General features: G+C 46.1%; 1 protein-coding gene across 1 annotated transcript in view; it reads left to right on the top strand.

Moving 5' to 3' along the window:
• ASCC2 (activating signal cointegrator 1 complex subunit 2) overlaps positions 1 to 24947 on the top strand; it is a 1163586-nt gene that overhangs the window by 755813 nt on the left and 382826 nt on the right. Inside the window, exon 9 of the mRNA XM_044069746.1 lies at positions 24688 to 24795. Within this exon, the coding sequence (XP_043925681.1) occupies positions 24688 to 24795 (108 nt within the window). The remainder of the gene's footprint in view (positions 1 to 24687; positions 24796 to 24947) is intronic.

Raw genomic sequence — 24947 nt, 5'->3', positions numbered from 1 at the left:
TCCCAGAACAGCAGAGAACCAAACAGTGGACCACTCCCACCTCAAAGGCAGGGAGTTTTACGCCATCCTTCTATGGCAAAAACTCTCAATGACTCCCTATCCCCCCTCTGCCCTCCTTTCACTCACCAAAAACTAGGAGGAAGGCTCTCCCTCTGCAAAAAAAGTTGGCTTTCTGTAAAAAAGGACCAATGGGTCTTAATGACCATTTTTCAGGGATACAAGTTCTCTTTCAATGAACTCCCAATTCCAAGAGGGTACCCAGACTTTCCTCCAAATCAGTGGGCAGAGGCATTGAAACAAGTCCAAACTTTCATATCCCATGGGGCAGTAGAACCTGTCCCCTCAGATCAAACAGGCAAAGGCTTTTATTCCAGACTATTACTTGTTCCCAGAAAAGAGGGCACGTGGCGCCCCATCATGGATCTATCCATTCTGAACACCTCCCTGGTGGTCCCCAAATTCAAAATGCTAACTTTGCAGCAGCTGCTGCCTATGCTGACAAAAAATGCCTGGTTAATGACCCTAGACCTAAAAGATGCCTACCTCCACATCCCCATAAGGGAATCCTGCAGGAAATTCCTGTACTTCAGAGCAGGCTGACAACACTTTCAGTTCTCTGCGCTCCCATTTGGCTTACCTACTGCTCCCAGGGTATTCACCAAATGCTAAGCCCCGGCCATAGAATTTTGCAGGCAGAGAAATGGAAATTTACCCTTATCTGGACGACTGCCTCATTCAGGCAGAGTGCATAGAAAAGCTGCTCCAGGACCTCCTCTTTGTCAAAACCATCCTAACTTCCTTAGGGTTCACCATCAACAAGAAGAAATCAAAGCAAACACCCTCCAAGAGGATCATTTTCTTGGGGGCACTGCTGGACACAGCATCCCAAATGGCCTTCCTATCCCCAGAAAAGCAGAGTTTCCTGCCTCTCTACACTACCCAGATGGCTTCCAGATGTTACCTCACTGTGAGGCAGTTCTTGCAAGCCTTGGGGTACATGGCATCTTGCATCCTTCTAATTCCTCTGGCCACGCTTCACATGAGAAAACATCAGTGGTATCTAAAGAACCTTTGGTGTCAGCCATCTCAGCCTCTAGAGATCTCTCTCCCCCTGATCCCCTGTATAAGGGCCGAGTTTCTCTGGTGGGCAGGGGTCTGTGCCAAGTACAAGGGTCTTCCTTTCATCCTCCGCCCTACCGGGCAGACCATCACCACTGACACCACAGACATTGCTTGGGGCACTCACCTAGCAGGCAGGTGCACCCAAGATCTTTGGGATGCCCAGCACCTTCCTGTACACATCATCCGGAAGGAAATGATGGTAGTACAAAAGGCTGTGACATCCTTCAAACCCCATCTCAGGCCAGGGGTTCTCAAAACAGACAACACCACAGTAATGTGGTACATCAACAGACAGGGAGGGACCCAATCTTACCCTCTGTGCAGGCTAGCCATGAACCTCTGGCTGATAGCCTCCTCCATGGGATTACACCTAACAGCCCAACACTACCTGGGATCAACAACACCCTGGCAGACCACTTTAGCAGAAACTTACTGGACCCTCCACAAAAGGCAGCTCCACAGAAAAATCTTTTTGCAAGTCACTCAGGAGTGGGGAACTCCGGAGGTGGATCTCTTTGCTTCGCACCTCAACCACCAGCTGAAAAAATTCTGTACCAGGGAGCATCACCACCTAGCGTGGAAGGTGGATGCCTTGATCTTCCCCTGGAACTCCCTCTTTGTGTACGCATTCCCTCCTCTGCCTCTTATTCCCAAGGTACTGATCAAGATAAGGGAGGAGAGGCCAAAGGCCATCCTCATTGCTCCAGATTGGCCCAGACAGCATTGGTACCCCTTACTGTGCAGCCTGACATTACAGCCTCACAGGCAGCTCCCCCTGATCTCAGACCACTTGACTCAGGTGGAGGTGGAAATGCTGCACCCAGACTTGCAGACTCTCAAACTGTCAGCATGGTTAATATGGTTAATACTCTAAAAAGCAAATAAGGGGCTCCTGTTAAGCAAACAGGTCCTAGGCATTATCATAGAGGCCAGAAGTCACAGCACCAGAAAATCTTATGCAGGGAATTGGAAAAGAGTCTGTTCCTGGAGCCAGTCCAGAGGGGGCAGTTCCTCACAACCTTCCATCCCTCTTATCCTGGACTACCTATCGGAGTTACTCAATAGTGGCCTTGCCTTCTGTTAAAATCCATCCCTCAGCCATTTCAGCTCATTTTGATACAGACCAGCCCCTTTTCTCTCATCATTTGATTAAACAATTCCTCAGAGGGGCTTCTAATGTCAGACCTCCCAGAAGGCCACTCACACCAGCCTGGGACCTGAATTATGTTTTGGAAAAACTAACCTTACCACCCTTCGAACCTGCTGCTTCAGCAGAACTGAAATACCTCTCCTGGAAGACTGCTTTCCTACTAGCTATCACCTCAGCCAGAAGAGTTTCAGAACTTCAGGCACTGATGACCATTGAGCTCTTCATCATTTTCCCTGCAGACAGGGTCTCCCTGAGGACTAACTCCTCCTTTATCCCCAAGGTGGTATCTAATGTGACTCTCAACCAGGTCATGTATCTTCCCATCTTCTTTCCTAACCCTCAAAACAAGGGGCAAAGAATTCTGTACTCACTAGACTTGCCCATACATCTCAGATACTACCTGGACTGTACTAAACCCTTCAGGAGAACAGACCAACTTCTTGTCAGCTTTGCCTAAGGGGCAGAGAGGAAGCCCATTTCCAAGCAAACCATTTCCAAATGGATATCGCACTGTATCCTTCCTGCTACCGATTACATGAGAAACCACCCCCTAAGTCTGTTCGTATCCATTCCACTAGGGCAGCCTCCACTTCCACAGCATTCCTCAGAGGGGTTCCCACCAGGGACATCTTGGAAGCTGCCACCTGGACCTATGTCCATACCTTTACAAAGCATTGCCACTTACCTATTTTCTCAAAGGCTAGGGCAGGGTTTGCCTCTGCAGTTCTGTAGGGCATGCTTACCCGTGCCTAGGTCTCTAAATAATCCTTCCACCCCTCTCCTCAGCTTTGAGAATCCTCCCACAGGTGATGACTGCAACAGTGAAACATGGAGAACATAGTACAGTTGTGTACACTTACCATAAATGTAGATGGTCAAGTGTATTCACTGTTGCAGTCCTGGTTTCCCTCTTCCTTCCCCCTTATATCCTCTTTTCTTAGGGAGACTTAAGCTTCTTATGGTGGCTTTTAGCAACCAGGACCACTTCACCATATTTCCTTGGGCTTCTGACTGGTTAGGGCAAGAAAAACTGATGTAATGGCATCGGCTGCCTTGCTTTATAGCACTGATGACCTGACGTCAGTCAACAAGCAACAGCAGCTGATGCATAAAAACATTGACTCTGGTATTCGGGCCGGCCGAGGGCTACCAGAAAGGAATAACTCACAGGTGATGACTGCAACAGTGAATACACTTGAACATCTACATTTATGGTAAGTGTACACAACTGTACTGTGTGTGTGTGTGTGTGTGTGTGTGTGTGTGTGTGTGTGTGTGTGTGTGTGTGTGTGTATACGGTTTGTTGATTGCCTTTCTAAAGTTCATTATAGCAGAGAAACAGATGGGTACTACTGGTTTTAAGCAGTGCAAGGAATGTGGCAGAAATATGCCCAACTCGGATGGGCATCTTTCTTGTGTGTATTGTTTGGGGGTGCTGCAAATGGAAGTCCAACCACCATGTGAGCTCTGCAAGGGTTTTAGTGCTCAGACCCTTGCAGAGTGGTGCAAGAAACTGGTCCTGAAGGGTCTGTTAAAATGCCCTTTCCCAAAGGCTTTGTCTGAGGAAGAGATGTCAGTCTCTCAAGAAAGAAGCAAAGAAGAGGAGCCACTCTGTTCCAGCATCTCCTCAATATTATGACTCAGAATTGTCCAAAGGTCAGGTTTCTGCTTCGGAACCAAAGCCTAAACAATTAAAGTCGACACCGAGAACCGTTTCGGCACCAAAGCCTACAGCTCCTTCCACTGTGCCAATGACAGCTCCTATGGAACCAACAAAAGTTACCAGGATACCGACCCCTTCATCGGAACCTATGACCCTCTCAGCATCAACAGTAGTTTCTCCCATAATGGTCACTTCCCCTCCCAGACAAACAATTGGTCAACCGACCACGGTGCTGAAGGTCGAATCCCTGCCCTTTTTGTGGTCCGCAATTAAGCCCTTTTGTAGAACGTCCAGAATCTCCCTCGGGGGATGTCTGTTCTTTCCACTAGGAGCCTTTTGGAGCTTGATGTAGTCAGGTTAGTGGATCAGCTCTTGGCGGCCAGAGGTCTTTAAGCCACCTGTAAGGCCTCCCTCCCATTCGGAGCTGAGGTCTACTCCCCAAGGACTCCATCCTGACTTCCTCCTTCGTCCGCAGGTCTTGGAGCCCTCAACTTCAGTGCCACTCCTGGTTCCACCTACTTTGATGCCGATGGTGGACCTCGCCTCGACTCTGGAGCAGACTCTGTGGTCCACGGCTCAGTCGGAACCAACCCACCCTGGGAACCGTGACCTGGCTGCTGGCTCTGGGATCCCTAGTTTGGCACCACTTTTTTCCATGGTGCTGTCTGCGGTTCCAGGTGCCTTGACAGTTCCAGTCCCTCTCGGGGCTCCTGCTGTGGAGGTGGGCTCGTCAGAGTGGGGTGTAACCTCGGTTCAGAGGTTGTCTTTCTTGGTTCTGGGCTCCCATCCCTCTTCAGGTGGGCTTGCCTTCCAGATTATGGAGAGGGCTCTTACCTCACCAGGCATTCAGTTGACACCTTCTTCATTGGAGTGTTACATCTACATATCCTCTGGCTCATAGCTGTCACAGTCTGCTACATTGGGACAGTGGGCACAAGAGCAGCAAGACACCTTGCTGCAGGGTATCTGCTGTTCGGAGTCCTCCTCAGACCTTCCCCCTGAGGAGCCGCCCTGTAAGAGATCATGCAAGAGGAAGCACCTAGATTCTTCGGAGCACTCTCTCACTGAGGATACAGACTACAATGAAGGTGAAAGGGTCCCCACTGTCACTCCCTGAAGATGTCTCCTTTGGAGACATCTTGGAAATGTTGAAACACGGGAGTGATTGGAAGCCCACCAACCCTTCCACTGAGGAATCTGTTTTCTTGCAGGCTTTCCGTGCCTGACCTTCTACTTCTTGGGTGACCCCACCTGCCGTTGAATTAGTCAGACTCATCATGCAGCATGCTTGGAAGGCCCCTGACACTATAGAGCCAATTCCCTGGAAACCAGACAAAATTCTTAGTGCACCAGACCACCACCCCCACTGGTCTAAAGGCTTAGTGGTAGACGCTATGGTGGTGGCAGCTGCCACAAAGAAGGAACTCACATAGGAGAGTCCTCCAAACCGAGAGTCTCGGACAATGGACAGATTCGGGAAGTGGGTCTATGCTTCAAAACTTTTGCCATATAGTCATTGAATTTCTTGGCACATTTTACCCATCTTCAAAGGGACCTGATCACAGAGCTCTCAGGCACCTTGGCAGGGGCAGTGTCTGATGAGGTACGCAATAAATTTGCCTCCCAGCTTGCGGCCCTAGACTTGATATCAGACTCGTCCATGCTCCTTATTGCACACACAGCCAAAGGGACGGCCAGGGCAGCAGGTACAGGCATTGCCATCAGGCACCATGCCTGGATGCACTTGTGTGATTTCTCGGACCCTTTCAAGTCTTCCTTTGTTAATGCACCGGTTGATGCTACCTAGCTTTTTCGCCCAAAAGGCAAAGACACACTAGCCAGGTGTGAGAAGGATAGAAAGACCCTTTCTGCTGTTGGCGTGTGTTTTTCTATTACTCGATGACCTCACTCTAGGAATCAGAAGAGTGAAAAGATGTGGTTCAGAAAGTCCCAAAGGCCTTTTTGGAACATACTTGGCGAGTTTTCCCCCCAGAGCAGAAGGGAAAATTCATCAGGAAGATGCCTCTTCTGTGGCAGAGGGGGCCCATGTAAGCAGGGTTCCAGGGATTCCTTCTCTGTACAACCCTAACAGTGTTCCTGAGTGGCAGCCTGATTGCCTACCTCTGGAGGCAGTCGGGGGAAGATTCTCTCTGCACTACTTAGGCTGGCACTCAATAACATCAGATTCCTGGGTTTAGACGATAGTTGCCAGAGGTTACCATATCCCCTTCGATCTTTGTCCAAGACCACAAAGGTGAATCCCCGATGTTCCACCCAGTCAGAAGGATACAGCAGCACAAGAAATTCAAAAGCTGCTTCAAAAAAGAGTCATCCAAACAGTCCCAGCAGACCAAATAGGATCCGGTTTTTACTCAAGATTCTTTCTGGTGCTGAAAAAGACAGGGGACTGGAGAACAATTCTAGACTTCAGTGTCTTGAACAAGATTGTTCAACAGACAAAATTCCGCATGGTCACAGTACCATCTATCCTTTTGTTTCTGGAAAAAGATGATTGCATGTGCTGTTTTGATCTTCAGGACGTGTATTACCACATAAAGATGGACAAGTGCTCTAGAAGATGCCTCCGCTTTCGGCTGGGAGCCTGTCACTACCAATTTCGAGCACTGCCCTTTTGTCTCACCACAGCCCCCCAGGGTTTTCACCAAATGCATGGCAGTGGTAGCAGATTACCCGAGACTACAAGGATTCTGTGTGTTTCCATATCTCGACAACTGGCTCCTCACCACCCTCACCAGGCATCTACTGCTTCATGCCTTGGACTCCGTCCTACACCTTGCAGTGTACTTAGGCATTTCAGTAAACAGGGAAAATTCAAAGCGGTCACCCACACAAGAGTTAGAATTCATCGGAGCAACATTCAACACAAACTCCTGTATAGCTGCTGTACGTCATCACAGGCTGCCGAGATTACATCACAGCTTCAAGTGATACTCTCTCAAGACAAAATCCTAGCTCACTTAGTCTTACAAGTTCTAGGGTCAATGGCTGCCACGATCACTCTGGTCCCCCTGGCAAGGTACCATATGAAGCTACTTCAATGGCTCCTGGCATCACAGTGGTCTCTTGTAACACACTCGATGTCTTACCTATTCACATAACCAACTGATGCAAGCAGGACCTAAATTGATGGATGATGTCAGAAGAGGAATTATGGAGTTGCCCTTTCACCCATGCTCAGCCCAAGGCCAAAGTGACCACCACCAATGCATCCCAGATTGGGGGGGGGGGGTGCATTTTCAGGGAAAGACAGTCCAAGGCATTTGGTCTCCCTCAGAGACCAACTTGCATATCAACATCCTAGAACTGCTTTTAGTGTTGCAGGTACTGCAATCGGTCCTCACTTCAGGGACATTTGCTATCCAATCAGACAACATGCCGGTGGTCTGGTACATCAGCAAACGGAACCAGATCCTACCCATTAGGTCAGGAAGCCCTAAGAGTGTGGCAGTGGGTGATAGCATCCAACCCACTTACTGATAGCAATGCACATTCTGGGGAATTCCAGCATGATTGAGGACAAACTGTGCAGATCTATCCTCCTGTCTCATGAGTGGTCTCTCAATCCCAATGTAGTGACGAAGATATTTCATTGTTGATGGGGTCAGTCTTGCTGCAACCTCTTTGCATCTCCCATAAACCACAAGTGCAGCAGCTACTTTGCCCTTTCCCCCCCTCAGGTGGAGACTGCAAGAGATGCTCTTCTACATGATTGGTCCCCTGGACTGCTTTACACTTTTCCTCCTTTCCCCCTGATCCCCCAGTTTTTGAAGAAAGCTCAATGGTTGAGATGCAAAGTGATCCTCATTGTACCTTATTGGCCCCCCCAAGTCTGGTTCCCCTTTCTGTGGCCTCATGTAGTTCACCGTACATGGACTCTGGACCCAATCACAGATCGGTTGTCTCATCCACAGGGGTTGGTCCATCCCAGCCTGCACAGTCTCAAGCTGACGGCTTAGTGCCTTCACTTCCAGTAATTGCCAGGCAGAACAGTACATCTTTCCCAGTATAAAAAATACTTCTGGCTTCCCATAAACCATCCATCAGAAGACTTTATCTTAGTAAATGAAACAGATTTGTGCTTTGGTCTCTTGCAGAAATAATTGACCCTTTTCCAGCCTCGATTAATAATGTATTAGAATATTTATCAACTATATTCCAATCAGGAGCCTCAGCTTCTACTATTAGAGCTCATTTAGCTGCTATTTCCAATTTTCAGAATGGTTTTGATGATCTTTCCTTTGTCTCATCGTCTTTGCAAAACCTTCCTGAAAGATGATGTGTATTTGAAGCCACCCTTTAAAGAACCCATTGAACCTTGGAATTTAACATTAGTTTTGCAAAGTTTAACTCGTCAGCCCTTTGAGCCAGCAGCTACCTGTGATACCAAATTCTTATCTTGGAAGACCCTTTTCCTGGTGGCCATCATGTCAGCCAGGAGAATATCAGAATTATAGGCTTTGTGTGTGAAATGTCCATATATCATTTTTCACAGAGAGTATCACTTAGGACTAACCCCTCTTTCCTTCCCAAGGTTGTACCGGACTCAAATATTCATCAAATAATCAGTCTATAGAACTACCAGTTTTCTTCCCAAACTTCTCAAGCAAGGACGAATATTGTTTACACTTGTTGGATGTATACAGACAATTACATTTTTACTTGAATAGAACAAATTCAGGCACTCTAAGGGGAAACCAGTTTCCAAAGTTACCTTATCAAAATGGCTGAGAGATTGCATCACCTTTGTTTACAACCAAAATAAACTAAACCTATCAACTGAGGACAAGGCTTATTCTACTAGACCAGTTTCCACATCAGTAGCCTTTCATTCTAGAGCCTCTATGGATGACATTTGTGCAGCAGCAACTTGGGCAACTCCACATTCCTTTATCATTCATTACAAATTGGACATGGTCTCCAGGGGAAGAACATCCTTTGGCTCTATGGTGTTCAGGTATATCCTTCCATAGGGCTTCCCGGGACATAAAGTAGCTAGAGACTCTATCCCAACTGTCAAGAATGAATGAAGATTGACAACATCAGATAAAGAAGTTTGTTTCTCACTATAACGTATTCATTCTTGACATCCCATCCTCCAGCCCCCTCCAAAGACTCCTGAAGGTTCGGGTCTACTCCTGGTTTTATAGTAGGGCAGTTGCTTAGACAAAGCTTCTGCATTTCATTTCTACTGGCAAAACTCGATCTGAGGAGAAGGGAAGAGAGGCACTATCGGTAGCCTTAGCTCATGAGTTACTAGCTGTTGTGAGCTTGTTACAATGGCTGAGTCGGTTCCGAGGATGGAACCGAGACCAAACTGTCAAGAATGAATGAAGATCGACACAGATGGAATGTTATGGTAAGAACCTAACTTCTTTTTCCCACTTACCTCTTTCTTCCCATCTCCCCTCCAACATTTGAAATCTATCTGAGGAAAAATTATTTGGAGTCTTCTTGGAGTATAGAAATACCTATGCAAATGCTTCCAAGCAAAGATCTTAAGTCTTCTAGACGTTGTTGCATATTTGAGAGCCATACATGTATTTTCTCATTGTTGCTTTGTGAATTGCTTATCCAATCACTCTTCCTAATCCTTTCTAACCTCATCTAATTGATTTCTACAGTTATCATGTAATATTTTCTATGCTCTACTAATTATCCCTTTTATAATAGCAGCTTCTCTTTTTGATTCTGCTAAATACTCTACTAGTGCTGTTTTTTTGCTTAGGGATACCCTTATATCTGAAGTAGTTTCCTTCATTTGTCTTCAACCTGTGGGGAACACAGATCCGTATCGGATCCGAGCCGGCAAAGATTACTAGCATCAGCTCCGAGCTCCAGACTCCTCCCCTTACCCATAATACATCTCCCTTGCCTTCCATCCCCAGATCTCATTTGCCGCGATTTGTGAAAGCATCGTATCTCTGAAGCTCCAGTTACCAGGGTATTTTTCTTGGATTGTAAGTTTAATAAATTTTGTTTTATTAGCCATTTTAAATTAGCATAGGTACCCTTTCTCCTCTGCCATTGCTTTGGCATCGTGTGTAGGTTTGTAGTAGTTGTTAGATAGTGTAGTTTGTCTGTGTGGGGTGAGTGGGTGTGTGCTAAAGTTTTAAGTGGAAAGTTTTTCTTTTCTTTCCCTAGTATGACTGAAAAGCTTATTTTTAAGCGCTGCGCAGAGTGTGGCCATAAGCTCTACCCAACGGATGGCCACACTTTGTGTGTACTGTGTTTAGGTGTGGCCCACCTTAATGTTGACTGTGCCATCTGTGTGGGGTTCACCTCCTGGGCTTTGAAAGACCAAGTTGGCCCTTAAGGGGATTCTTCCTGCCACTGATCCTCCCTCCTCATCCTTGGCTTCAGTCAAGGTGGCTGCCGTGGCTGCCTCTTCCACTTCTCTGCCTCTGGCCTCCTCTCCCTCCAAGGCTGGGACTCAAACTCCCGCTACTAAGCTTGTGGTAGCAGAGCAGAGGAGGGGAAGAGAGCAGGAGAGACAGTCGAGGCCAAAAGAGAAGAGGAAGAGGTCTCCAGACCTCGTGTCACCCAGTAAATCTGCTGGGATCCATGACTCCCTCCGGCTCCGATCTCCAAGGTTCTCCCCATATCCGGAGGAGGCACGTCCAGTCCTCCCGGGCCTCAGCTCCCCGACCAGCCAGGTCGGAGTCTGTGGGCCTCGTCTTGGTCCACCTGGTCTCTCTCAGACATGGATCTGGATAAGATGATGAGGTGCTTTATCCCTATGCAGATCCAGATGGGGGCCTTGCCAGTTGAGGGGGCAGCTCGCTTCCCTTTTTTCAGCCTATTACTCCTTCCCCGATCCGACCTTCAGCTTCGGAGTTCTCGGATCTGAGGTTGGCCTTGGTCGGGGCATCAGCAGTCCTTGCGTCCTTAACGCTAGCAGCTGCCTGGAGCAACTCTGATCCGACCAGTTCGGATCCGAGCTGCTCTTGGAGGTGGAGCATGGGGGTCAGATCTGAGGGAGTGGTACCTTTACCATCGGCTCCGACGTTGTCGGTCCAGGCTTCCTCTCTCAGAGCTCCTGCCACTTCGGGTCTGGCTCCTATTCTCACATCAGACCCAGAGAGACAGGCCTCCTTAATGGCTTCCCAGGAGGTCCGCTCTTCTTCGGCATTCGATGTGGTAGAATGGGTCCTCTCCGTCGGATCGAGGCCCCTGACCACCCGCTCGGTCTCCACCCAGACCCCCTCTGCTCTGTCTATGGTCCCCGTCATCTTACCAGAGGGACTGCCCGTGCCCAAAGGGCCCCAGACAGTTCCCCCAGAGGAACAGATAGCTTGCGAGCACTCCCCAGAGAGCCCCATGGGAGATGTTCTTCACAAACATATGTGTAAGAGGAGGCACTTGGACTCCCCTGAGTTCCTAACCAAGGACTCAGACTTAGATGAGGGGGAGGGCTCCCCAAGGTCACCTCACGACGATGTCTCCTTTGGAAACCTCATGACTATCCTGTGCCAGAGGGGAGGTTGGTCTGCCCCCAAGCCCTCCTCTGATGAGTCTGTGTTTCTGGAGGCCTTCGGCACGGGTCCGTCTATGTCTTGGGTGTCCCCCCCCCATGGATCCTTTAGTGGATTTGATCAGCTCGTGGGCGTGGAAGGACCCTGATACCTTGGAGCTGATCCCCAAGTGACCCAATAAGGTTTTGAGTCCCCATATAGACAGGCCTTCCTGGAACAAGGGCTCCTCTGTGGACGCCATGGTGGTAGCAGCAGCCACAAAGAGGGAACTATCTCAGGGAAGTTCCTTGGTCCACCCTCCTGACTGAGAGTCTCGGATGATGGACCGACTAGGGAAGCGGGTGTATGCTTCAACTACCTTTTCAATAAGGCCACTGAACTAGTTGGCCCATGTCATGAGACTCCAATGCGACCTTGTGAAGGAGTTGGAGGAGTCTGCACCCAAGTCCATGTTGCAGGAGGACAAGGCTTTGTTCTCTGCGAAAATGGCCACTTTGAGAGCAGTATCAAATATGTCCATGCGACTCCTCTCCCATGCAACGGAAGGAGCGGCTAGGGCGGCTGGGTCTGGCGTTTCCATGATCCGTAACGTCTTGCTCAGTTTGTGCCAATTTGCCGGACCCTTTAAGGCGTCCTTTGCCAATGCCCCTTATGATGGCTCGACTCTGTTTTGTAAGACCATCAAGGAGATGCTTGTCCAGAGTGAGAAGGATGGGAAGAACACTGTCTGCCATCAGGATCCGCTTCTCTAACCCTCAAAAGTCCTTTTCCCAGAACCAGAGAGGGCAAAAGGAAGATCTGGTTCTGGAAGTCTCAGTATTCCCGGGACACTCAGGGCTCTTCTTCCCCCAGAGGAAGAGGGGGACAGAATGGATACTGGCCCAGAGGCCAAGGGGGTCCGCACAACTTCAGGTCTCGAGAACCTTTCTTGGACAGACCTGGGCAGCAACCCGAGGGGTTGCCCGACTGCTCTACTCTGGAGGCCGTCTGGGGATTATTGTCCTTGCACCCAGCAGCTTGGGAGTCCATAACGGACTGCTGGGTGCTGCAAATCATATCCAGAGGATATTCTAATCCCCTTCATGGGTTCTCCAACCCCTCCCAAACACCTCCTGGATGTTCCACCCATGCAAAGGGAGGCAGCAGCACAGGAAATTTCCAAGCTGCTAAGAAAACGAGCCATCAAAACCGTCCCCCCAGATAAGTCCAGATCGGGCTTCTACTCCAGGTGCCAAAAAAAAACGGGGGACTTAAGGCCCATTCTGGACCTCTCTACCCTGAACCTGTCAGTGGCCAATGAAATGTTCCGGATAATCACACTACAGTCCATCATGCTGTACCTACACGAGAGTGACTGGATGTGCTCATTAGATCTCTAGGATGCTTACTATCATGTGAAGATGCACAGAAGCTCCAGGAGGTTCCTCTGCTTCCAGCTAGGGGCCAATCATTACCAATTTTGAGCCCTACCCTTTGGTCTCGCCACAACCCCCAGGGTGTTTACCAAAGTGATGGCAGTGGTAGCAGCTCACCTGAGGCTTCAGGGGATTCAGGTCTATCCGTACCTGGACGATTGGCTCTACACTGCTCTCACCAGGCATCTACTTTCCCAAACCAGGGACTACTTTCTGACACTTGCCCTGAGTTTGGGTATCAGAATCAACACATCCACATCTCTGCTAGAACCTGTACAAGTGATAGACTACATTGGTGCCAGGATAGACACACTCCAGGGCAAAGTGTTCCTGACCTCGGAGGGAGTTCAAAACCTCAGGATGCATGTTTTGTTAATTTACCATTCTCATCTCCCGACAGCCAAATGTCTATTGAGGGCCCTAGGCTCAATGGCGGCGACCATAACTCTCCTTCCATGTGCCCGACTTCACATGCAGATTCTTCAGTGGACTTTGACAGTTCAGTGATCTTTGTTGGATTTACCACTAACCTCTCCACCTAAGTCAAGTGTGTCGTTCGTCCCTCATATGGTGGGTGAGCTCTCCGGACATTGTGGAGGGATGACCCTTCATTCCAGCCCAGGCCACAGTGACCACAGATGCCTCCCAACTTGGGTGGGGGGGGGGCATTGTTCGAGTAGGACAGTCCAAGGCCTGTGGTCCCCCGTGGAGACCAGTTTGCATATCACTGTCCTAGAGATGAGGGCGGTCCTTCTAGCGTTGCAGGCCCTTCATGCCTTTCTTCCTCTGCGGACAATTGCTATTCAGTCAAACAACGTGTCTGTAGTCTGGTACATCAACAAACAGGGAGGGACCAGATATTATCCCCTTTGTCGCGAGGCCATGAAAGTGTGGGAATGGGCGATCTCCACCGGTCACTTTCTTATCGCAGTGAACATTCCGGGACGGGCCAACATTCTAGCAGACAGGCTAAGTCGGACCATTCTGATGCCTTACGAGTGGTCTCTGAATCCATCAGTAGCGGAACAGATCTTCAGCGAGTGGGGTCAACCTTGCTTTGATCTCTTCAGATCTCCTTCCAACATGAAGTGCAGCAGGTTTTTTGCTCTGAACCCCCTGCCAGGGGAGTACCCCAGAGATGCTGTAGTTCATGCTTGGCCTTTTGGTCTTCTGTATGATTACCCTCCAGTCCCTCTCATCCCGAGGTTTCTGCAGAAAGCTTGTCGACTGGGGAACAAGGTGATCCACATTGCCCCATTCTGGCCTCTCCAGGTTTGGTTTCCCTTCCTTTGGTCTCACCTTCTGGCTCCACCTTGGATCCTAGATCCCTTTCAGGATCTGATTTCACACCCATCGGGGGTGCCTCATCCAAATCTGGACAGCCTGAAGCTCACTGCTTGGCTGCTCTGGTTTGCGTGATTGCTAGGACTCCCTGACTTTCCTCCTCAGTTAAGTCTGTTTTGGTAGCTGCTCATAAGTCTTCAACCAAAAAGGTTTATTGCAGCAACTGGAAACATTTTTCTTTTTGGGCCTCTCAGAGGAGTTTGGATCCTTTCACGGCTCCTTTTTCCACTGTTCTTGATTTCCAAGCTGATATTTTCCAGCATGGAGCTAGTTCTTCTACTGTCAAAGTTCAATTGGCTGCCATTTCTCATTTTCATTTGGGCGAGAATTCTGCATCATTGACATCTTCTAGACTGTGTAAAGCCTTTATTAAAGGCACTTTTTTGCTATGCCCCCTAGTCAAAGATCCTGTCCCCCTGTGAGACCTTACTATGGTTCTTCAAGCTCTGGTCGCTCCGCCTTTCAAGCCTGCCGCTACAGTTGATCTAAACTTTCTATCATGGAAAACAGCTTTTCTGGTCACTGTTACCTCTGGTAGGAGGCCTTGTCCATAAAATTCCCATTCATGATTTTGCATAAAGATAGTTTCCCTTGGCATCAATCCATCCTTTCTTACTAAGGTGGCATCACCAGTCAATATCAATCAGACTATAAACATGCCCGTGTTCTTTCCCAATTTTACCAACAAAATGGAATACAAACTACACATTGGATGTTCACAGACAGTTACGATTCTATTTACACAGGACAAAAACTTTTCGTAAATCTAATCAATTGTTTGTTTCATTCTATAGACCCTTTTCGGGCAAACCTATTTCTAAGATCACGATAGCTAGATGGATTTCTTCATGCATCCTGCAGTTGTACAAGGACAAACGCATGTCTCCTCCAGGTCAGGTTAAAGCTCATTCCACCAGGTCCATGGCTACATCTGCAGCTTTCTGGTTTAGGGTATCTTTAGATGACATTTGCTCGACAGCTACTTGAACCTCATCTCATACGTTTATCTCCCATTATAAATTGGATTTGACATCTAGAAGGAGAGCATCCTTTGGCTTTGCGGTGCTCAGGAATATCCTTCCATGAGGGCCACACAGGAGTTTAGTAGCTGGGGACTCTGTCCCACAGGTTGAAGATCAAATGAAGTAAACTACTTCAGATAAAGAAATTGTGTACTCACCATAACGTTCCATCTGAGTAGTTGTACTTTGTCTTTAACCATCCCTCCCTACTTCCCCCGGACCTTTGGAGCATATTATCAGGTCATATTATAAGTGTAAGTTCAGCAAACTCGATCTGAGCATGGAAGGCAAGGGAGGTGTGTTATGGGTAAGGGGAGGGGTCTGGAGCTTGGAGCTGATGCTAGTAATTTTTGCCGGCTCGGATCCGATACGGATCCGTATTCCCCACAGGTTGAAGACAAATGAAGTACAACTACTCAGATGGAACGTTATGGTGAATACATAACTTTTTTCTTTCTCTTTACCTACACACTGATCTCAGACCTTGATAAGAAAGGCAATCTCTAGCTTGCAGTCCAAATGAATTCTTGACCTCTTCCCATTCTGTTACCTTTCCCTGTGTGGTTATTTGCTCCCAATACCTTATTTCCTTTGCCAGTTTTCTCCATTAAATTTCCGACACCCTCTAGCCTATTCTCTGTACCCTTAATTGCAGTCATCCCTATCGGGGTATTCTCCTTTCTCCATTACCGCGTTGGCTTACTTCTTAGAATACTTTCTGCTACTTTATGAATATAATAATCTGTATGGTTATTGTTCTCCTTAAGGAGAATAATAACCATACAGAATATGGTTATTGTTCTGTTTAAGTATCTGCATACAGAATCCCACTCTCTCCTTGTTTCTTGATCTTCCACCTATAGATCTTAAACTTTAAGAAATATTGCTAGAATAACAGACTTTGCCTTAGCATGCATGTTCTTAAGTACATGAAGTCTTAAACGCAAAAGTTTGCCATTGATTGCAGTCTTCAACATTTAATTAGTGACACTTGAGACGACTGTCATATTCTTTGCTCAAGAATCAGTGGCAAAGCCAAAAATGTAATGAAGGACAAAGGTCCAAATTCAGGAACAATGCATTAACAAAACGGGTATTGCATCAACCAGTAATTGCTAAACATTAAGTATGAAACTTAATGCTGACATTGTTGACTGACCATAATTCTCAGTGATTTGCCAAAAAATTAAGCACTTTAAGAGGGACAGAGCAAAAATATATGAATCAGGGACATCCTGCAAAATCAGAAATGGCTGAGAAGTGTGCCTTAAGCTGAGACACCCATGATATATGCCGGTGGTATGCTTGCATAAAGTTAAATAAATAATATAAATTCAGTAAGTTAGTAATTAATATTTCATTCTGTAACTGCAGCAGTCAGCCCAGCCGTCAAGGTATTTTTTTTAATTGGCATAATCATAGCATCCTGTAAGAAGTGTGCAATTAAGACATTTTGTGCTTAAAACTATTTAAAAAATTTCACCAAGTTAGTTTTAAACACATTGTCTTTAATTGCACACTTGTAGACCACAGCATAAGCAAACATTATGATGGAGTCAACAGTAACAGCCGTGGGAGCTGAACTCTGACAGACAAGATCAGTGCTAATACAACTTCTGTGGGAGCTGCAGCAGTCTGCCAAACCATAAAGTTTCTTTTGTAATTGGCATAATTTTTTTTTCATTTGTTTATGCTGCAGCCTGTGAAAATGTGTGCAGTTAAGACAGTGTAATTTTAAATACAAACTGCCTCTTAATTGCACACTTCTTTCCAGCAGATTGAAGTATAAACAAATATTACAATGGAGAGTAACAGTTAAATAAAAAAGAAAATATCACAGCAGAAGTTGGATAGAATTAATTGTCACTTTAGTAGTGTTTCAATGGTAAGAAACTGGTTGCTGTCAACAAATAGCAGCATTTGTATATTTTTAGTGAACCTACTTGACTCTCTGGCAACTGTCCTGTTTTACTTGGTGTCCCATACAAGGATGACTTGAGTGGCTGACTTGAATCTCTGGCAGCTCTGTTCCTTAACATGGAGTTATGCATGGATGCAACAGGTAGACTGATAATGTAAAACAGCTGCTAGATGAGAATCAGAACAGCGCTGCTGCATTATCTGGTCACTGACATATGGGCAAGGTGAGCAACACTTGTGCATGGAAAGGACATGTGGTATACCAGTGCAGACACAGCTTACAAAACTAAATCCACAATGTGCAGACCAACCTGATGAGCCCCCTCCCCACAGCTGTGGGCCCTGGGTGGCTGCCTGAAGTACGTCTATTATAATTTGTCATTGGCCTCAATAGTGCCTGGATTTATAAGCCTTTTGCTTTCTTTCACCGGGATAGAGTCTCTGGTTGCTACTGTGTAATTCCTGGCTAGTACATTTATTCCCAAACCAAAGCTGAGAGATTTTCGTAGGTGAATCCCTGAAGGCACGTTTTTTTCTGTGTACTAACAGGGCAAATGCTAGCTAGGAAACTGTCCGGCTGTTAAGCTTTATTTTCCCAGATAAAGTTGGCAAAGCAATTAAGAAAAGATCATTTCTCATTTTTTAGTGGTTGGTCAGTAATATTGCATTTTATTGTGACAGTGCTACCAAGGCTTTACATTATTATTTAGGGCAATTCTCTTGGGTGTTGCTGATGCAATGGGCTGGGGCTTAGACATTTTGATGTCTTTTGCCTCTTTTTCATGTGGGCTTTTGCAGAGTATTTGAAACTATAGCTTCATCCCCAGTCCACATATTATAAAATGTTACACTAGATACCTATTCCAGTGCAAGAGAGTGAGAAAGGCTTTACAAATGCCATTTGTTTTGTATGTTGTCAGATGCTGTTAGCCGTGTAATTGGCTCATAGCTTGGTGTTCTGTATGTAAAAAAACAAAGGTCAAGAAAAAAGGTTTTTTTTGTTTTAGTGTTGGTGAAGTATTGACCATAACAATAAGATATTAATATACTTTTCCCAATTTTATTTCTCTAGTTAATGTGGTAGCGTGAATGGGTGAAAGGTGATTGCAGTAATCCACTCTCCCTGTGTTCACAGGACACTTGCTATATTTTTAACTGTTTATACAGATGTGTACACAGTCTTTGCTTTCCCGCCTTACTGAGCTAGAATAGTCCAGTTTCAGAGCTTGCTGATCCCTGGACTTTGTTTGCAGTTCCTGTTACTGATTCTTTACCTAATTTGGAAGAGAGGAAGTTCCCTTGCTTACCAGTGGGAGTGGGAAGCATTGAGCTGCCTGTTGGTCCAGTTTTGTGAGGTTTCAGCCAGCAACTTGTAGTTTATTGGTGGTTTTGGGCCAGTTCCTAGCTTCTTTCAGCCCCCTGATATAAAAAATGCTAAATGGCGTTTTTGGCTTGTACCTACTCAACACAGATCCTCGTGGTGGCCAGCAGAGTAATCCAAGCTTCAGAGAGCTGAAAAAGCGACTTTACCTGATTTAAGTATATTTTTTGTGGCTTTCCACTTCTATTTATCTAGCAACTGTATTTCGCCTGCTTGCTGATACATTGTTATTGTTTATTCTGCATTTATTCTGTTATTGCACTTGTTTCTCAGTTTGTTACTTTTAAAATCTGTAACTGCTGCAAATTGTTTGTGTAGGCTGTGATAGCTGATTTATAGCATTTATAAGTGTTTACTGTATCTGTTTCTGCTTGTTTTCTGAAAAAAAAAATCTCTTGTTTTCCGCCTTACTGAGCTAGAATAGTCCAGTTTCAGAGCTTGCTGATCCCTGGACTTTGTTTGCAGTTCCTGTTACTGATTCTTTACCTAATTTGGAAGAGAGGAAGTTCCCTTGCTTACCAGTGGGAGTGGGAAGCATTGAGCTGCCTGTTGGTCCAGTTTTGTGAGGTTTCAGCCAGCAACTTGTAGTTTATTGGTCGTTTTGGGCCAGTTCCTAGCTTCTTTCAGCCCCCTGATATAAAAACGCTAGCAGCGTTTCTTGTGTTTAGCTGCTGCTACCGTTGCACACTAGGGCAGCCGGTTAAGCAGATTTAAACTATTAGGGCTACCTAAATTCCACTCTTCAAATTTTCCCTTAAAACTACCTTCCTCGAACTATACTACTGATCTAATCAGCATATCCTATAACTAAATAGATCATCTCTACCTGACTCTAAGTAGCCTATTCTGTATCTGTCAAGCCTAGCACTTGCTCCTACAGTACTTATCACCGAGATACAGCACTCTTGTTATAGATAGTACCCCAAAAAGGCAAACCCCATTTCTCGGACACCCACATCCCACGGAATCTCTTTTTAAAGTTTTTTGTCTATTCCTTCTAGCATGTCGAGGGATCAGTTGCTAGTATCCTCTCCTGCTCAGCTGGTGAACCTGGGAATATTGAGGCAATGTTACAATTGCCTCATGTACACTGAACAACCCTCTCCTCCTCCCACAAAACACAAATACATGCGAGAGATGCAACTATACGGCCAAACTGGAGGCTGAGCTCTCTCAACTTAGGACTGGCAAGACCAGACAGGAGGAGAAGGTTACCACACACACTATAGACCCAGTCTCACAGAGTACCATCACAACCTCAAATCATACACATAAACACACAAAGACATACTCGGAGGCTCTGATCAGAAATCTACCAAAACAGCAGAGGCCACCAAAGCAGACACCCAAACAACCACCACCTCAGAACACAACACCTGCAACACATAGACCTCACAGTCAGGGTGTCAAACAGTCACAGCCCTTAAGGCCAAACACAATGCCAGACACACTAGTCATTGGTGACTCCATAGTCAGACCCACTGATGTCCCGCTCACCAGACTGAGTAAGGAGAGTTACAGTAAGCTGCCTGTCGGGCGCTAGAATCCGCCACATAACGCAAGCACTCAGGTCTCTCAACAGCAGGTACAAATATGACTCAGTCATTGTCCACCCTGGTGTAAACGACCTCAGACGTACCTCCTTGGACTACATGAAAAGAGACATTGAGGAGCTCTCTGATTATGTAGCCCAGGCAGGTATGACCCTGACCTTGAGCAGTATCCTACCTTCACCAAGAATGATGGCACAATACAGAGATAAGATGATCAGCTTTAAGAATTGGCTTAAACTCTGGTGTCATTCAAAGGAGATCCAATGTCTGTCTGCCTGGGATGACATGCTGGACAAGCCACGCTGCTTCACAAGGGCGGCTTGCACCTGTCACCCTGGGATTCGGATATTGGCAAAGGCTCTTGCCACCCCATAGTGTCTTTTAGGCAAGGCTCAAATTCTAAACCTACCACCCTAGAACACAAAAAGGAAAAAAACTAAGGGTAATGCTGCTCAATGCCAGAAGTCTAAATCTCAAAATGCACGCACTCGAGGCCCTTCTCAGTATGGAGAACATTGATGTCTGTGCTGTGACAGAAACCTGGTTCAAGGCTCCTGAGAGCACCCCAGCACTAACAGGTTTTACCTCATACCATGCGTTCCAGCCCCAAAATCCGGACAATACCAAGAAAGGGGGGGGGTATCCATATTCATCAAGGACACCCACACCTCAAGACTGGTGGCAACGCACGATGCATCGGAGACCATCCAGGTGCAATTAACCATAGGCAAGACTGCTCTGCAAATTGTAGCATGTTACAGGCCACCCTCACACAAACTCAGGAACCTCACATGGCTTTCCTGAAAACACTGGAGGGGATAAATGTATCTCCAAACACCATCATACTAGGTGACTTCAATTACCCTAATATAGACTGGGAACACTACTCAAGCCCAAACACCCTAGCCCAAAAGTTCCTGGAATTCATAAACTCAAATGCCATGGAACAACTAGTCACCATCCCCACAAGAGGAGAAAACATACTTGATCTCATCATCACGAACATGGAAGCACAATGTTCAACACCGGAAGTATACCCCTCACTGGTGAGATCAGATCACAAACTAATCTTGCTGGAGGTCCTCATCCCACCCCCACCTGAAATAAAAAGACCACAGTTAAAAACTTCTCGGCCGACTTCACACTTCTAAAGACTAGTGTGGTCTCCTTTAAGGCCCCGAGCCAGCGGAAAACAGTACTCAAGCCGCTGAATCACTTACAAATGCCTTCTACCAGCACCTGCAGGACTGCATGGATAAGGCAATCCCAAGCAAAACAAAGACTCTTTGTACCAAGGGCAAGCGTCCAGTCTGGTGGACCCCAGCCATAAACAAACTCTACAACAAAAGGAGGAAGCTACTACAAGATAGAGCAAAATCCTTAAAAGGTAAGACACCTTTGATCACTATAAGTAAAAAGCTAAGAGCTCTCATAAAATCATCCAAAGCAAATTTTGAGAGAAAAATAGCTAAAGACTCAAAAGACAATCATAAGGCCTTCTTTAGCTATGTTAGAAACCTGGGAGGAAACTCCCAGATATGCTCAGAACTAGTTCAAAATGATGTGAAGATTACTGATCCTACAGAAATTGCCAACATACTGGCTGACAGGTTCAGTACAAACTTCTCCCCCCCTCCCCCCCAAAAGGAGAGATATCTATACCAAATGGTTGCAGCCCCACAAACATCTCAAGCCCAAGTGAGAACTGCTCTCTCCAAAGCAAAAACACAGCATCCATGGGACCTGATGGTGTCCCAGGCTGTGTGCTCCACGAACTCAATGAGGAATTAAACCCACAGCTAGGACAGCTGTTTAATCATAGTCTCACCTCTGGATACGTACCCAGGGAGTGGCGCACTGCGACTGTGGTACCACTTCACAAAGGCGGTGCCTCCACAGACCCTGGAAATTACCGGCCCATTAGCTTGACAAGCCTTATCTGCAAAGCTATGGAGAGGATCATAATGGACCTCATAAATAAAGACATAGGAATTTGCAGACTTTGGATCCAACCCAGTTTGGCTTTGTCAAAGGCAGATCATGCCTTTTAAACTTGGTTGACTTTTTCGAAACAGTCACCAAAGCCATTGATGAGGATAAGGCAGTCCATACAGCCTACCACGATCTGGCAAAGGCCTTCGACACAATACCCCACTCGGGTATCATTGAAAAACTCATCAGCTTAAATGTTAACCCATACATCACAAGATGGGTTGCAAACTGGCTGAGTGACAGAACCCACAGGGTCAGAGTTGCTGGCGCCATGTCAGACTCGAAGCCTGTCACAAGTGGTGTCCCACAGGGCTCAGTCCTGGGCCCACTCTTGTTTGGCATCTACTTTTCAGTACAAGCAAACACAGGAGGGTTATGGCTGACAAAGTTTGCAGATGACTGCAAACTGGGCCGTGGTCAAACACATCTGACACAGATATCCTTCAGAAGGGTCTCACAGAAGCGGATGACTGGTGCCAGAGCCATGGCCTAAAGTTAAATGCCAAAAATGCATAGTCATACCCTTGGGAAAAACAAGGTTACCCCTAGCTACCATATAGGTGGTAATCCTCTGAGCACAGAAGAAGTTATCAGGGACCTGGGGACCCAGGTTTACAGTAGCCTGTCATTCGACACCCATGTAGCTAAAGTAGTTAGGAAGACCTTCTACATTGCCCACCTTATCATGAAGGGATTCACATCTAGATCAAGGGAGGTCATAGTCTCCCTATACTCATCACTCATCAGACCAATGATTGAGTACAATGCCCCATTCGGAATGTATCTGACCCGACACTTGCAGCAGCTGGAGAGGCCACAAAAGTTCCTCACCAAAAGGATAAAGGGTCTCAAAAATCTGTCCTATGCTGCCTGACTGAAAGAACTCCAGCTCTATTCAGTCGCTTACCGCTTGCTCAGAGGTGACCTTTGCCTGACATACAAGGCCATGTCTAACCCAGATTTGATGAATATGCTTCACCTCAAAAAATCTAGATCCATCAGAGCCACAAGGGCGGGAGACTTAAACCTCGACACGGCTATTAATAGGGCGTGCTGGAGGGATAGATTCATCACCCAAAGACTCCCTATGCTGTGGAACAAAATCCCGGTATATGTGAGGCAGAGCACCTCGCTGGCCTTGTTCAAGAGAAATCTTGACCAATGGATGGGAGATCGCAGATATACTCCAGGGATTACCTCAGTGTCACTGCTAGACAGAGGCGCAGCAAAATAATGGGTATAGTTCCCCATACAAAAGGGGTGGCGTAAGCCACAAAACTATGGGCTAGGCTTATAAATGCCCTCGGGCAGATAGCCTAGTATGAACCTATGAACCTATGACACATTTCCAGACAGAAAAATTGCTTATACAGAGCTCAAGTGGATGGCAAGTTGTTTACTGGCTGTAATTCTTTATAACCTTTAGGGGATGCTAGAGTGGAATCAGGACAGTACTTTTTCAGTGATAATACCAGGTTGTGAACTTCACTCTGAAAGTTGGAGAGAAGGCTCACAGTTACTTGTCTTTATACAGCCTTCTCATTAAACCACTAACGCAGTTCCACGTCTACGTGTCCAGTGTTGTAGCTGCAGGAGACGATGTGTCATGGTGCTCATCATAACTAAAACCCTCTGTCTGGTAAGATGCCAGTAGGAACCAGCTGCAACAATTAAATGAAGAAGTGAGACCTGAGAAAACTACTGAATGTCTGTTTTTCCAATGCATCATGTAGCTCTGTTTTCATAGTACTGTGTTGGAGGTGGTTAAAGGTCATGGAAAACTGAGAGCAGAGCTGTTAGGTGAACATGGCTCTCTCAGCATAAACCAGAGTAGGAAAAGCCTATATGCTAAACACATTTTTTTTCTTGATAGATGCCTGTAGTGTAACACTAAGCTTTTCCGCCTGACTCGTACACACTAAGATTGCTACCTTTGAAGATGAGAAAAGTGGAACTTTTTTATGGAATTTGAGATTTTACAGGACTGATCTTATCTACAACCAGAGCAAAGCACTAAATCTCACTTTTTTGCCAAAATAAAAGCTGTTTTTTTGTAGGATGTTTGCTTTTGTTGACTCATAAATATCCAGGTATTTCAAAATAAGTATTTCAGACAACTATTACAGGAAACTTGGAGATATTTGTGGTCATAGCATCTTGGAAAAGTTGCCATTTTTTCAGGTTTTTTCACAAGATGTATGTGCACAAATATGGACTGTTTTGCATAAAGGAGTGCAGGTAATAACTCAAAAACTCACCTTTCATCATTTGTAGACCATACCAGAATGCAAAGGAGATGTACATCATGTTAACAGTTGTCTTAAGAGCTACTGTGTGTAGAACCTCCACTCACCCAAGTCTAGCATCAGTGACTAATTTATACCAAGTAGCCAGTAAGTAGAACACTTCAAGTGAACAGCATATTGTATTAACTTCCACATGTGCAGTATGTGCACCTTACCGTGACCCATATATATTAATCAGTCACATTGTTGGCTGTTACAGATAGTCCTAAATATATGTTGCCTTTTGATTAAAGCTGGGCTCTGGCTTTGGACTTTTTGCTGTGTTGCCTTGCTTTATTTTTTGCTTTTCTCTTCCTAATCCACAGTATTGTATCCTCTTTTTGTAGCCTGCAGCATGATTTGTGGAAAAGACTCTCTCATTCCAAGAAAAAAATTATTGAAATTTCACACATCATCATCAACTACACTTGCCTACAGCCAATTTTGGAGAACAGGTAACTGGCGACTAATATGTTTATTTGTATTCAAACACACACACGAAAACAGTGAAGGCTTCTGAAGTAGGAATAGCAGCAAGAGTTAATGATGGAGCATTAAACTCATGTACTTTATTGCTTTTTGTGTAAATTTCAGACATATGATTTCT

This window comes from Protopterus annectens, chromosome 4.part0 (assembly GCF_019279795.1).
Source record: "Protopterus annectens isolate FY-2018-M chromosome 4.part0, PAN1.0, whole genome shotgun sequence".
Taxonomy (NCBI): domain Eukaryota; kingdom Metazoa; phylum Chordata; order Ceratodontiformes; family Protopteridae; genus Protopterus; species Protopterus annectens.
Note: the sequence above shows the minus strand (reverse complement) of the source record. Positions and strands in the feature narration are given on the sequence as shown.